Source organism: Lutra lutra, chromosome 3 (genome assembly GCF_902655055.1).
Source record: "Lutra lutra chromosome 3, mLutLut1.2, whole genome shotgun sequence".
NCBI classification, from domain to species: domain Eukaryota; kingdom Metazoa; phylum Chordata; class Mammalia; order Carnivora; family Mustelidae; genus Lutra; species Lutra lutra.
In genome coordinates this window covers 143,110,365-143,123,510 of record NC_062280.1, presented here as the reverse complement: position 1 = coordinate 143,123,510, position 13,146 = coordinate 143,110,365, and the positions used below count along the sequence as shown (strand labels likewise).

The 13,146-nt window shown below is 39.9% G+C and overlaps 1 protein-coding gene across 4 annotated transcripts in view; it reads left to right on the top strand.

Moving 5' to 3' along the window:
- Nucleotides 1-13,146, top strand: part of LRCH1 (leucine rich repeats and calponin homology domain containing 1) — a 197,371-nt gene that overhangs the window by 140,891 nt on the left and 43,334 nt on the right. For all 4 annotated transcript variants that reach the window (XM_047723439.1, XM_047723441.1, XM_047723438.1 and 1 more), the window contains exons 8-11: nucleotides 1,988-2,093; nucleotides 3,924-4,051; nucleotides 6,432-6,499; nucleotides 8,772-8,858. In XM_047723439.1, the coding sequence (XP_047579395.1) occupies nucleotides 1,988-2,093; nucleotides 3,924-4,051; nucleotides 6,432-6,499; nucleotides 8,772-8,858 (389 nt within the window). The remainder of the gene's footprint in view (nucleotides 1-1,987; nucleotides 2,094-3,923; nucleotides 4,052-6,431; nucleotides 6,500-8,771; nucleotides 8,859-13,146) is intronic.

The window sequence follows — 13,146 nt, the reverse complement described above, 5'->3', positions numbered from 1 at the left end:
ATATGTAGCTAAGATATTTGCATTTATTTCCTAGGAAATGCTTTATAAAGCAGTGTATTAAAGTTAGAATACCCTAAAGATTTTAAGGTAAATTTAAGAAAAAACTTTCTAACACAGAACATTTCAAAAGGAGCTTATAGGCAGAAAAAGAAGGCCAATTTCAATAAAAGAAAATAGCTCTCATGAAGCCACATGAATAGTTTACTGGGACTCCCTGGGGGAGAAATTACTCAACACATTGCTTTATAAGTCGTGTTTAATTCAGCCCCCTTAGTTTTATTAAAACTCATAAGTCCCCTGAAATGTCCCATTGTTTCAGAAATTACTCACCCTAAGCTTATTTTCTATGAAATTAAAACAGACTCTGCTTTATCCTTTATCTGTTTTTTAAGGATAATTAAGTTCGTTAATAAAATATCACACAAAGAACTTCATTATCCTTTTGTTCTCACTTAATACAAGTAGGATGCTAATACCATTCTAGAAGGAGGCCAAGGGTTTATTCCCTCCCTTTTAACTAGATGCATTATCTTTGGAATTTTGCTACGATTTTAAGATGGGAGGAGAGTGGGAAGAAGGACTATAAAAAGGGTTCTATCCAACAGAATCAGTGCCAGCATCTTCCCTTTGGCCTTTTTTTGGTCTCACATTGTAGCCTCCTTACCTGAGAACCCCTCCAAGCAATTTGTTTTTCAGAAAGAAAAGGGCCCTGAATTATCCAATATAGCTTTCTGTTTTCACTTTGGCAAATCCGTTAGCATCTATGGTCAGTTTCTCTGGCTCCCCACTTCTGTTTCACTGTGGCGTTCAGAAAGCACATCTCATTCCCTTTCTTTGGCTGTTGCCCTTGTCTGATTGATTTAGTGTTTATCTCCAAGAAATTTAAAACATATTTTTGTCAAGAAAAACATGAACAAAAAAATTGGCGGCTGAATATCTGTTGAGTGGATGAAATGCACACTTGTTTTGTGTCAGTTTCCACACAGTTTGTGCACGTGTCCAAAAGTAAACGAACACCGGACTCTGAAAGCCACGGCTTCAAGAATTAGGAGCAGCCCACGATTCCCTGAAATGCGTTCTGGGGAGGTTCAGGATCCCTGGGATTTGGAAAGCTCACTAAATAGCAACATGAAAACGGAGACATAGGAAAATAAAGGAAGCTCCAGATTTCATTTGTGACAGAATCGTAGATTATCTGAATAAACTTCATCAGCTAGTGTGGGAAACAAGCACCCCTGAGACAACTCACTTTGATTACCAGATCAAAGCCTTATTCTGAAAATTGCGCAGAACACATGTCCTTTTAAGCCCTATGGTCATTCAGCACTTTTATATATCTGACGCAGCCCAAAGGCCTGTGTATCCCTCAGTCTCCCACAGGGAAATCAACTGGAGTTTACTGTTGCCCTGTGAATAAATCATTGCCTGCTGTTTGTGACAAGCACCATGAAACCTTAATGCAGTTTTGGGAAATTGTTGTTGTCGTCCAGTCTCAGAGTACCAGTCCTCGGGCTAGTGTGATCGTATATTCAGTTACTCCTTCATTCCATCAGGGATAACATAGTCCTTCTTAGTGCTCTGACCATTGCTCTTAGGTTGGCAATGCCATCAGGTACCTGACAAATTTTCGGCTCAAAACATATGTACAGAGAAACACTTGAGTGTTAGCTCAATGAATTTTGTCAAAGTGAACATGCCCACATTGCCAGCCGACAGTGCAAGAAACAGAGCTTTACTAGCACCCCAGAAAGCCCACGCATGCATCCACCATGCAAGCCAAGAGCAGTCAGAGTCCTCAAATAGCACGGATTAGTTTTTGCTGGGATTTGAACTTATGTAAGTGGAATGGTTCTTTGTATCTTGTTTTTTTTACTCAATATTATGTTTTTGAGAATCAACAGTATTTTTTTTTAATCACATAGCATTCTCTTAATCTACATTGATAATGCTTGTCCCTTGAATGAAGCAGTGCACTGTTTCTTTTTAGCCTTCTGATGAAGACACTGTTAGCCTCAATGTGCCAATGTCAAATATCATGGAAGAAGAACAGGTCATCAAGGAGGACTCATGCCATCGCCTTAGCCCCGTTAAAGGTGTGAGAATGAAAGATGGGGAGAAAATGCTTGTTTTAAGTTTCAAATACTCTGTTTATAATCTACACAAATAGGGCTATGGTATTAGCTTAAGTTTATTGAGTGTTTCCTGCGCACCAGGCTCTGTGCTCATCTGTGAAGGTGACCTCATTTAAAGTTCAGAACTCTGAGATGGATATTCTAATTGTCTCCATTTTATAGGTGAGGGAACCAAGGCTCAGAGATTTTGACTTGCCAGTGATCACACAGCTAGTAAGTAGTAGAGTGGTTCTCATTGTGAAGATTTTATAACAGTCTTTAAATCCATTCTTGGAAAGCACATACTGACATATAGATATATTAGGAAACATCAGTGGTTGTAGCACATAAAATCCCGAATCTCATTGGCTTAACACAGTACAAATCGAGTCTACATGGGAGTTCATCATTGAAAGGCAACTCCCCTGCAAGCAATGATTCAAAGGCCCAGACTTCTTTCATGTTGTGACTCCACCATCTGAAACAAGATTTCCAAATTTTCCAAGTCCTGTTTTAAGGCAGAAGCTGGCCAAGCACGGAAGCTTGCTCACAGGAGTTTTTTAGCAGACTGAGCCTAGAAGTGCCCATCACTTACAAGGTAGGCCTGGATACAGGGCCACATTTCTTACACATGAAGATGGGAAATGTAGTTGAGATGTGTGCCCAGGAATACACTTGACTTTGGACAAGACAAATGACCTTAGTTCTCTTACCTATAAGTGAGGTGATTAGATTAATTAATACGTAAGATCTTTAGTAGCTGTCAAATTCTGTGGTTCTCTAATAATCACCAAGTGATCACTAAGTACTTTATGACTTATATGCCTTGAAAATCCTAGCAGTGTATTTCATATCTTGGTGAGGAGCCCTCATTTGATTATATTAGGGCAGTATTTCTTTCTTTTTTTTTTTTTTTTACTGCTCCTGTTTATTCAATGACTTTTATAGAAAATACTAAAATTTAGTGTTTAATGATTTGTGGCAGAGATGACTTCATGATATATGAACAGTATAGAACTAGATTAACATGAGGATTTTCTCCCTAAATCTTTGAAAATGCTCTCATTAGTGATGGGAAAGCCGTGTGAACCAAATCAATGTCTAGTGTTTGCTTTCACTTTCTACCTTCAGGTTTTTAAGTTTAGCATTTACATGTATCTGAAGTTTTGATTGGAACCATACATTATCCCCCCCCAAAATTACTGTATACTCTATGCAAAAACATAATTGCCATATTATTAACTTGGATAAGCTATGTAACATGACTTGGTCTACGAGGTAGTGCAGGCAAATTTTTAAAATAAAAGAAATATGTAATTTGTCACCAGTGAGTTTTTTCCTCCCTGTTCTAGAAGTGGGTATTCTGGGTAGAAGTCCTTAAAGGGTGCCCTACTCACTTCTTTTCAGTTTGCAGATCATGGAGAAGAGATCTGCTTGGTGTTCCTTTTGCCTCTTTCAAACTTCTTCTTTTTTTTTTTTTTTTTTTTGCCTCTTTCAAACTTGTTTTCCTCTGTTTCTTAAGAAAGTTATAAGAGATTTCATTTCTTTAAGGGATGAAGCCATAGAGAGGCCTAGACTTTCCAGTTTGTCATGGGCATGGAGGGAGCTTTCCATTTCTTTTTCTCTTTTTCTTCCTTCATTCATCTTTTCATCCCACTCTTCAGGGAAGAGACAAGTTGGGTCTTTCATAAAACCTCCAGAAGAAGCAAGATCAGTGGCTGAAAGTAGTCTGATGGTATATGAGGGTCGTCTGTGCTTTGCTCATCTCTTCATGAAACCATCTTTTTGTCTTTCTCTACATTTTCCTAATAGGGGACTTTCATCAGGAATTTCAACCAGAGCCTTCCCTTTTGGGTGACAATGACAACTCAGGAGAAGAAAGAGACCAATTTACTGATGGAACAGATGTTCTCCGTTCAGAATTTATAACCTATATTAAGGCAAGTTGAAAATCTGCTAATTTTTAAAAAATTTTTTTCTGTTTGGTGCCTTTACATTTAAGTTCAAGGTTACCAATCCATCACCTTAAATGTCAGCGTACTGCCAGTTTCCTCAGGTTTCTAAAATATCTTCTCAAAGCGTGGGCTGTCTATTTCCTGACGTTAGGAGCTGGTCCCTGTGATACGTCTCGTGTGTCTGTAAGTGTGTCCAACTTCCTTTATATTCAGTGATCAGTTAGCTTTCCACCTCTCAGTGCATGACAAGTTAGCAGACAGGTCAGCATTACCAGCACTAAAAGCTAAAATAGACAATTTCACGTTCTTTTCCATGTATTCTAGGTGAATGCTTTTCTTGGGAGTATGTACGTAGTATAGAGAAAAAACTGGAGACTCTGAAAATCTAGAAACGGATGTCTTCTTTTTCTGGGAAGGTCACTCTGAGGATACTTACTCCTGAGCTCTCATCCTTGCACTGAGGTGTTGAAAGTTTGGATGAAGTCACTGCGTTCTCCGGTGACCTTTCATCTCAGTTGTGACACAGAGAGTAGAAGAACACTAGCCCTGTACTAACACTGGTAGTGAAGGTTCCACTTTGAGACATGATTGGTGTGTTTCTGCCAGTCCTTCTGGCTCAGATTGTGGCCCCCAGGAATCACAAGGGTAATTGGATAAAATTCATTTTCACTGAGACTCATGAGAGATGATGGTCTCAGGCTTACTGTGGTAAAGCAGGGGTGAGGTCTCTCGCTGCTTGTCCTTGTTTCCTGAGATTGGTGCTGGGATGGCTGCTGGGCTGGGTCAGTAAGAGGGCAGAGCATTGCTTTGTTTTGCCTCATCTGGGAACATATGCCCATTGCGGACCCAAGGTTTTCACTGCTCTACAGAATCCCTGATTTATTGATTCATTCACAAATAAATTTTAGTGAGTAGGTAAATTCATAAAAATGGAACCCACAAATAATGAGAATGAACTGGTATAACCCTGTAACTTAGCAAAAGAAAAATCCATTAGTCCTATTATGCATATTGAAAAAAATTGGTATTTTATATTATTGGCTATTTTATTATGACATTGAGAATTAGAAGGAAATACGCATGGCTCCTGTAGTTGAAACCCAACAAAGAGACATTAGAATATGTTCTTTTGCTCATTTCTGGTAGTATATTTTCACCCACGAATCTCACTGTTATTTGGATAGTGACACAGGAATTTCTGTGTTTACTTTACTATGCACTGTATCTATAATTAATGAAGGAAAGCCTGAGTGTTTTTTAAGCCAGAGGCTGGCATCCAGTGCTAGCTACTTCCTCAGAAGAAGACTCTTCTCAGTGATATATCTAGAGAATGGGCTGGGTCTGAGTTAGTTAACAATGTGTCAGTCCTTGTGTCTGTCTGTTGTTTCTTCTTTGCCCAAGGAACGTACCACCATTCAGGGGTGGCTCCTTGCTGGCTGTAGTCTGAGTTACGGCAGCAGAGCTCTGTGTCAGAGTTGACAGTGGACAGAAGCACATGGAAGTCTTAGCAGAGAGACACATTGTGCTAACTAAGCCCGTCACATACATTTGGAATAATAATGGTGTGTGTGTGGGGGGGGAGACATTTCAGTGAAATCTGGGTATGGTACACATGAAATTATTAGATACAATTTGAGGCATTTTCTGTTCAGTTTTCCTCATGTGACCAACGAGCCCAACTAACAGAGACATCTGAAGGTCTGGAGGTGCTACGAGTGCAATAGGAAATAGAATTAAGCTATACATTTCTGACTCTAAGTTAACAGGTGCTGTGGTCCTGGGTCAGGTTTTTTTTTTTTAATTTAATTTTATTTTTAATGTGGTAAAATACATGTAACATGAAACTTACCATCTTGCCATATTGAAGTGTGCAGTTCTGTGGTGAGTACATTCACATTGTTGTGCAACAATCACCACCATCCATCTCCAGAACTCTTTTCATCTTGCCAAACAAAAACACTGTACCTGTTCAACTTTAATTTTCCATTCCCTCCTCCCCTCACCCCTGGTAGCCACCATTCTGCTTTCTGTCTCTATGAGGGATCCCTGTAGACAGCTCATAGAACTGGAGTCTTACAGTCTTTGGCTTCTGGTGACTGACTGACTTCACTAAGCGGGATGTCCTGCAGGTTCACCATCATTATGGCATGTGTCAGAACTTCCTTCCTGTTGAAGGCTGGGTGACATTCTGTTGTATGTATAGACCACATTTTGCTTATCCTTTCGTCTGTAGATGGACACTTGGATTGTTTCCTACTTTTGGCAGTTGAGAATAATGCTACTGTGGACATGGACTAAGGCAGGGTTTGACTGTTGACTCTTGACAGCCAGTGGCTCTGAGAAGACCTGTATGTTCTGTCCACAGGATAGGGCTGAGGACTGTGAAGAACTGCTACGGATAGAAGAGGACACGCACTGGCAGTCTGAGGGAATGTGAGTCCCCAGGGCCTGGTTATGAGCCACCATCCTGTAAAGTTCATGGTTCAAGCTGAAGGCAGCCCTGTAAAATGATAGAATTTTGGTCTCCTTTTCTTTGGGCAAGCTGATAATCTCACCCAGTGTTATATCGATAAGTTGCAAGTTTTTCTCTGTCGGATGCTTATTGTCACAGTGGAAGGCTAGTCTTCCTTGGCAGGGAGTTTTATCTGACGAGAGGCTGTGGATAGAATGTGCTTCAGGAAATTAGATAAATTTCCTATGCTGGAGATTCTAGCTTACTTCCATTTGCCTGAGGAAACCAACCACTGGACCCAGAGCACTATATAGTCCCTGTCACCCTCTACCTTGAACTGTCTTCAGATTCAAGGTCTGAGAAAACCATATACCTCTCATGTCTTGGTCCCACGTCTAACAGTTGTAATAGCTAGCATTTATTAAATACTGTGTGCTAGGCACTATCCTAAATACTTCACAGGTAGTAACTCATGTCATCTTTACAACAATCCTATAAGTTCTATCATTATCCCCCATTTCACATGGGACAAAACTGAGACACAGAGAGACTGCCCCAAGGTCACAGAGGGTGGGATTGAACCCAAGAAATCTCACATCAGATGGATATCCCTCCAACTCTATTGCATCTGAGAATTTTACTTGGACAGCTTTACAGGGGAGGGCATGAGTCATCTATCAGACGATGAGTGATTTCCAGGGGAATTGAACTTGAACCATGTGGCATACAGTAGATTTTTGGTTCCCAGGATTTTGTTTTCCATGATCTGGCATGTGGGCCTGGATCCTCCTTTATACCTTGGGAGAGATTTCCCCTTAGTGAGGATTTTTACTATACTGTTGAAAAGTTTCTCCACTCAGAAACACATTGGTTCATGTTCTGTAGTAGAAAGCAGTAACCATCATCAAATTTCTCCTGACTTTTAAAAACACTGCTAAGTTCCTTTCAAGTCACTGTCCAGTATTATCAACTATTCTTTGAATATACTGCTATAATGTCAAGGAGGACTAGTTTGATAACAGAATCATAGGATTATGGGGAAAGAGATTTTATAGGGAGGGTGTTTTTTTTAAACTATAGCTGACCCTTGAAAAATGCAGGGGTTGGGTGCAATCAAAAGTCTGCATCTAATTTTCAATCCTCCCTGAAACTAAACTACTAATAATCTGTGACCAGAAGACTTACCAATAACATAAACAGTTGATTAACATATTCTTATATGTATTATATACTGTATTCTTAGGATAATAACTAATTTTTCCCTTTCTCAGTACTTCTAGGCTATGCAGTTCATCTGTGAATTTTTTCAAATTGTTACAAATCTCTAAAAAATTTTCTAATATTTATTGGAAAAAAAAAACATGTATAAGTGGACCCATGCAATTCACACCCGTGTCTTTCTTTTTTTTTTTTTAAAGATTTTATTTATTTATTTGACAGAGAGAGATCACAAGTAGACAGAGAGGCAGGCAGAGAGAGAGAGAAAGGGAAGCAGGCTCCCTGCTGAGCAGAGAGCCTGATGCGGGACTCGATCCCAGGACCCTGAGATCATGACCTGAGCCGAAGGCAGCGGCTTAACCCACTGAGCCACCCAGGCGCCCCAACACACCTGTGTCTTTCAAGGGCCAGTGGTGCATAAAGCTTTGGAAACCCCATTCAAAATCTTACATCTCTTGTTCTCAACGCTGTCTACAGAGCTTAATAAAAAGCCCAAGCCCCAGTATCCAGCTTGGCATTTTTTTTTTTTAAGTGCCACAGATGATTTTGCTGCATAAAAAACCTGCACTGAGAACAACTAACCCCCAGCGAAGTCCTGTATTATATGAAAGCAACAAAACCAGGCATACTGGTTGCTCCGGAGCTGGAAGACCCAGAAGTGGTGCAGACTTGCTGCAGCTGGGTACCCTGTGCATCCCCCCCGACTCCCGGGGCTCAGGAAAGCTCAGTGTGAGAACCACCCAGTGGGACCATTGCCTTGGTTTTATAGAGGAACAGAGGCAGGCCCGTGGCATTGACTTTGTGTGACCTGCTGGATTGTAGCAAAGCTGGGCTTCCCCCCACCCAGAAGCTCCACCTCTGCTTCCTTCTGGCAGTCCACTCCACAGGGGACTGACACGTGTTCCTTATTGTGTTGAGCTGGTCAAAATCATTTTTATATGTGAGTTGGCTTTTTATACATTTGTTCTTAAGAATCTGGACAATAGCTACGTTCCAGTAATCCTTTTTGTTCTTATCTCTCGGTTCATGCTGCAGAGTAAATTCGTCCAAAGACCAGGACATGAATATAGCAATGATTGAACAACTGAGAGAAGCAGTAGATTTGCTGCAAGATCCCAACAGGTACGGGCATCTTTCTGGGGGCCAGTCTTCATGGGTAAATAATGCATACTAATTTATTGTGTACGTTATCTCACGCCATTTGAGCTCAGTCTAACCACCAAAAAAAGAGGAGTTCTCACAAGATCTATAAATAGAAGAGTTCTGGAGTGATGGTGATCATTTCCCCCTTTTGCTACTCCTTAATGAAATTTAGGCACCTTCATGAAATTCATATGGGAGTTTTTGGTATAATTCTTAGAAAACAGAAATACGATAAAAGTGCATATTTGATATGGCTTAAAATTTAATTCCCGACTTAGAGAAGTATCAGGGAGATTTTCCAAAAAAAAAAAAAAGAATTGGTTTTTCGGGTACTATTATGTTGGTTTCTCAGATGCTAAATATATGTTAATTAAAAAATATATTTCTGAAGATTTGGATCACAAGATAATTTTATAATTGAATTGGCCATTGTCAGTAACAGACACTGTATGCGGTAGGTACAGTTTTTGGTTTCTTCTCGAAGGATTATGGCATTCCCACGGACAAAATATTTTTCAGTAAGACCATATACCTGGTGTCAGGTTCTAACTACTTTATCACTAGAGAAATGTATCCCAAGCTTATTCCTGGTAAACTGTTTAGGGGTCCCGGGGATTCAGATGAGAAGATGATGTGGTCTTGGAATATGTTGAATACGGAAACCACACCACATTTTGCGAATTTATGAAGATGGTGGTTCGTGCGTCCCAGAGGGCTAGTGATGGGTCACCACCAACATCGGCTGACCCCAAGAGTGACGGGTCAGTTTGTGTGGTTGGAAACCTTCAGCAATTGATTTGAAAGGCATTTCGGTTTTGCAGATATTAGTTGGGTGCTTAGAGCTTGGGAAGATCTACCGCATGCACCTTGGGGGATAAGAAGATGAACAAGACACAGCTCTTGCCTTCTAAGAACTTAAACGGTGGTAGAGATTGCCTTGAGTAGTTATTTTTAAGTGGAATAGATTTAAGTGCTGGAAGTGAAGGCCTGGCCCCAGATGGAAACGGAGAGGTGGTTGGGCTGGCCTCCATGAAGCCTGGGATAGTTCATCTAGGCCTTTAATAACTGGCCCTTTCAAGGAGAAGGCAAATCCTGGATTGAATTAAAGGCTTAGGCAACGGCACAGAGGTCAACAGGGAGTGGAGAGGGCTTGGAACGGTTTGGGTAGTGATGATCTCTGCCTTCCCTGTGCTTCAGTACTGCTTGTGGAACATTCAAAACCCAGACACCCAACTCCACCTGTGAGGCTGGGGCCTGACTGTTGCACTTTTCAAAAATACTGCCAGTGTTTCTGATGGATAGCCAGGACTGAGACTCCACAGCAGGGCAGCGGGGGTGCTGGGGCTACCTTTGAATGCTGGGTTGAGGAGCCCAGACCTTATTTTATATGTAGAGGGAGGTAGTGGTGGTTTCCAAATATGACTCTTCCATGTTGCCAGTTGTCCCTAATGTTTGGCTCTGAGCTTAGCTTATTAATGAATGCCTAATGGAGGTGTACTCCTGAAAGAGGTGAGCGTCACATCCTAAACCAGGGCAGTCAACGAGAGGAAACAGGGACAAGAGAGTATGTGTGTATTGTGTATTTACATGAAATTATAAAGAATGGGGAAGCAGACTATCTGGGAAGAAGAACAGACTTGGGATCTGCCAGCCACTGGTTCTGAACTCTGCTCCCACACCGTTAGTCTGGGTAAGAGAGAACTACTCTGAATGCCTGTTTCCTCATCTAGAAGATAGGGTCCAAGTACTTAGCCTTTTAGGATGGTGAGGATTTGAAATAATATCTAAATTATTTTAATAATTTATGTTAAAATATTAATAAAATAATACCTAAATTAGTAGGAAGGTAAATTGGCAAAACCATTCTAGAAGACATCCTAGTAGTATGTGGCCATAGCCTATAAAATATATAAACATTCTGAATAGATTCTAAAAATTTATCCTGAGAGATAAAGAGATATGAACAAAAATTGTGAAGGGGAAGGTGTTTTTATAGAAAATATTTGGGAAAAAGGAAATAATCCAATAGTTTGGAGAAAACTAAGTATAAGTATTAATTAATAAGATGGACCATAATGTGGCTGATACAATTTTTTTTAAGTTTCCAGTATATTTTAGAATGCTCATTTTATAATGTTCACTTCAAAAAGTATATAAAATGCAAAGGTTTGATCCTAATTATAGAGACAGAATCGGGTCTCAGTCACATCAGAAACCTAGAAAAAGTTAAAACTGGAAGGAAATATATTATAGTGGGTGTTTTTTCTGTAGGTATTTCTAAATTAATATTTTTCTTTAGATTTTATAAATTGGAGATACTCAGTGGTAGGTAGTGTTGTAGTTCTTTGGTGATCACTTGAAATGGGTGGTGAGAACAGTGGAAGGAACTGTCCAAAGTGTTTAGATCTGAGCCCCTTCTCATTACCTAAGGTGGGGAACAAGGAGGGGCAGCAGGTTTGAAGAGGAGGATGTTGGGGTCAGCTTAGGACGCACTGAAAAAAAAATCCAAGATAGCAACGTCTACCCTGCTGCTAGGTGTTCAGTTCTGGGGCTTCGAGACTTAGGTTTGAAAGTCATTTTCAGGGATGCCTGGGTGGCTCAGTGGGTTAAGCCTCTGCCTTTGGCTCAGGTCATGATCTCAAGGTCTTGGGATCGAGCCCCACATAGGGCTCTCTCCTCATCAGGGAGCCTCCTTCTCCCTCTCCCATTCCCGGTGCCCCTTGCTTGTGTTCTTTCTCTCATGCTCTCTCTTTCTCAAATAAACAAAATCTTAAAAAAAAAAAAAAGTCATTTTCATATTCTGCTGCAGTAACAGAGCCTTCTAAGGAGGATGAGAGTCCCAAGGCCGTGTATCAATGGGGAAGGAGCATGAGTCCAGGAAAGAGCCTTGAAGACATGATGTGACACAGAGAAGGCCACAATTGGGGCTTTCAAACTTCATACTGTTTTAATACTTCCACCTTTTATATTTTGTATCACTCCTCCAATACACTTTTCTTTCAAATTTGAGATTGATTAATACATGAACCCCAAAGGGAAAAAGAACAGCCTAGTTGGTGGAAATAGAAGTGGCTTGGGAATGTGGAACTGGAGCCCAGTAGTAAAAATCCTAGGGACCTGGAGGAGTGTTCCCAGTTCTGTGCCTTAGTTTCGTCTTCCTTCATGAGAAGTGGGATGAACTGAGGACCTCGAGATTCCTCTCCAGTTTGGAAACATTTGAGGCAATGAGTTGCCAAGAATGTCCAGCAAGTCGGAATGGTGGGTGTGTGCTTGAATTGTGGGAGAAAAGAGCCCTGAGTAAACTTCCAAGAGCTAATTGATTTACGTCTTTATGGAGTGTCATTTTAAAACACATAAAACTTTGTATGGATTTCATTTCCTCCCTAAAATTATCCACTCCTTTGGCTGCTTTTTATCTTTGTTGTTCATCCTGAAATAATTATCACAATAGGACAGTTCTAATGTATAATAATGTTTCTGTGAGCCAGTATAATGGTAATTAAAAAAGAGTCTTGTGTTTGTTTTTATAAAGAGAGAGCCCTTCAAGAGGTCATTTATTTCTAGCTGCTTGAGACTGACTATTAATAATAAAAACTTTGCATGCATATTGGGTTTTTCCTTTATCTCATATTTCATAATCCAAACTTTTTGTTTGGATTAAGTGGCTGATTATAGGATTAACCTTTCATACAGCCTTAACATCAGAAAATCTAGTTGAATATTGGTACCATATTTTGCCTTTATCTTGGTTTCTTTTCTTAAGGATTTCTGAATATTTGTTTGATAGCATTTTCAGTAAGCATATATAATGTGACTCATCTCTTCTTAAAGATAGCCTTGTAACTTTTATATGACTCAGCAATTCCTGGTTTTACAGATCTTAGAAAGAATTCAACTCAAAATTGCAGAAATTCAGAAACTATCTGTATGTAAGACAATTTCACAAATAAAATTGCATATCTAATAGCTTATGAATTTTAATTTTTGAAGTGAGAGTATTCATGTATGTCAGAGATATCTTCCCATTGAAACAAAATGCTCTTGGTACATATAGTACTCTTAGCAATTTTATATGCTTCTATAAATTCATCAATTTCTAGAATAGAACTCAGCATTGCTATCTATGAATATTATGACTTTAGCAGAAATTACTGTTATATTGCAAGTAAGTTAGATTTCAATACCAATAACAGACTGAAAATTAAAATTTTACAAAATCTGGCCCGTTGGTAGGTGGGAAAATACCATGTGGTTTGAAAGTTCTACC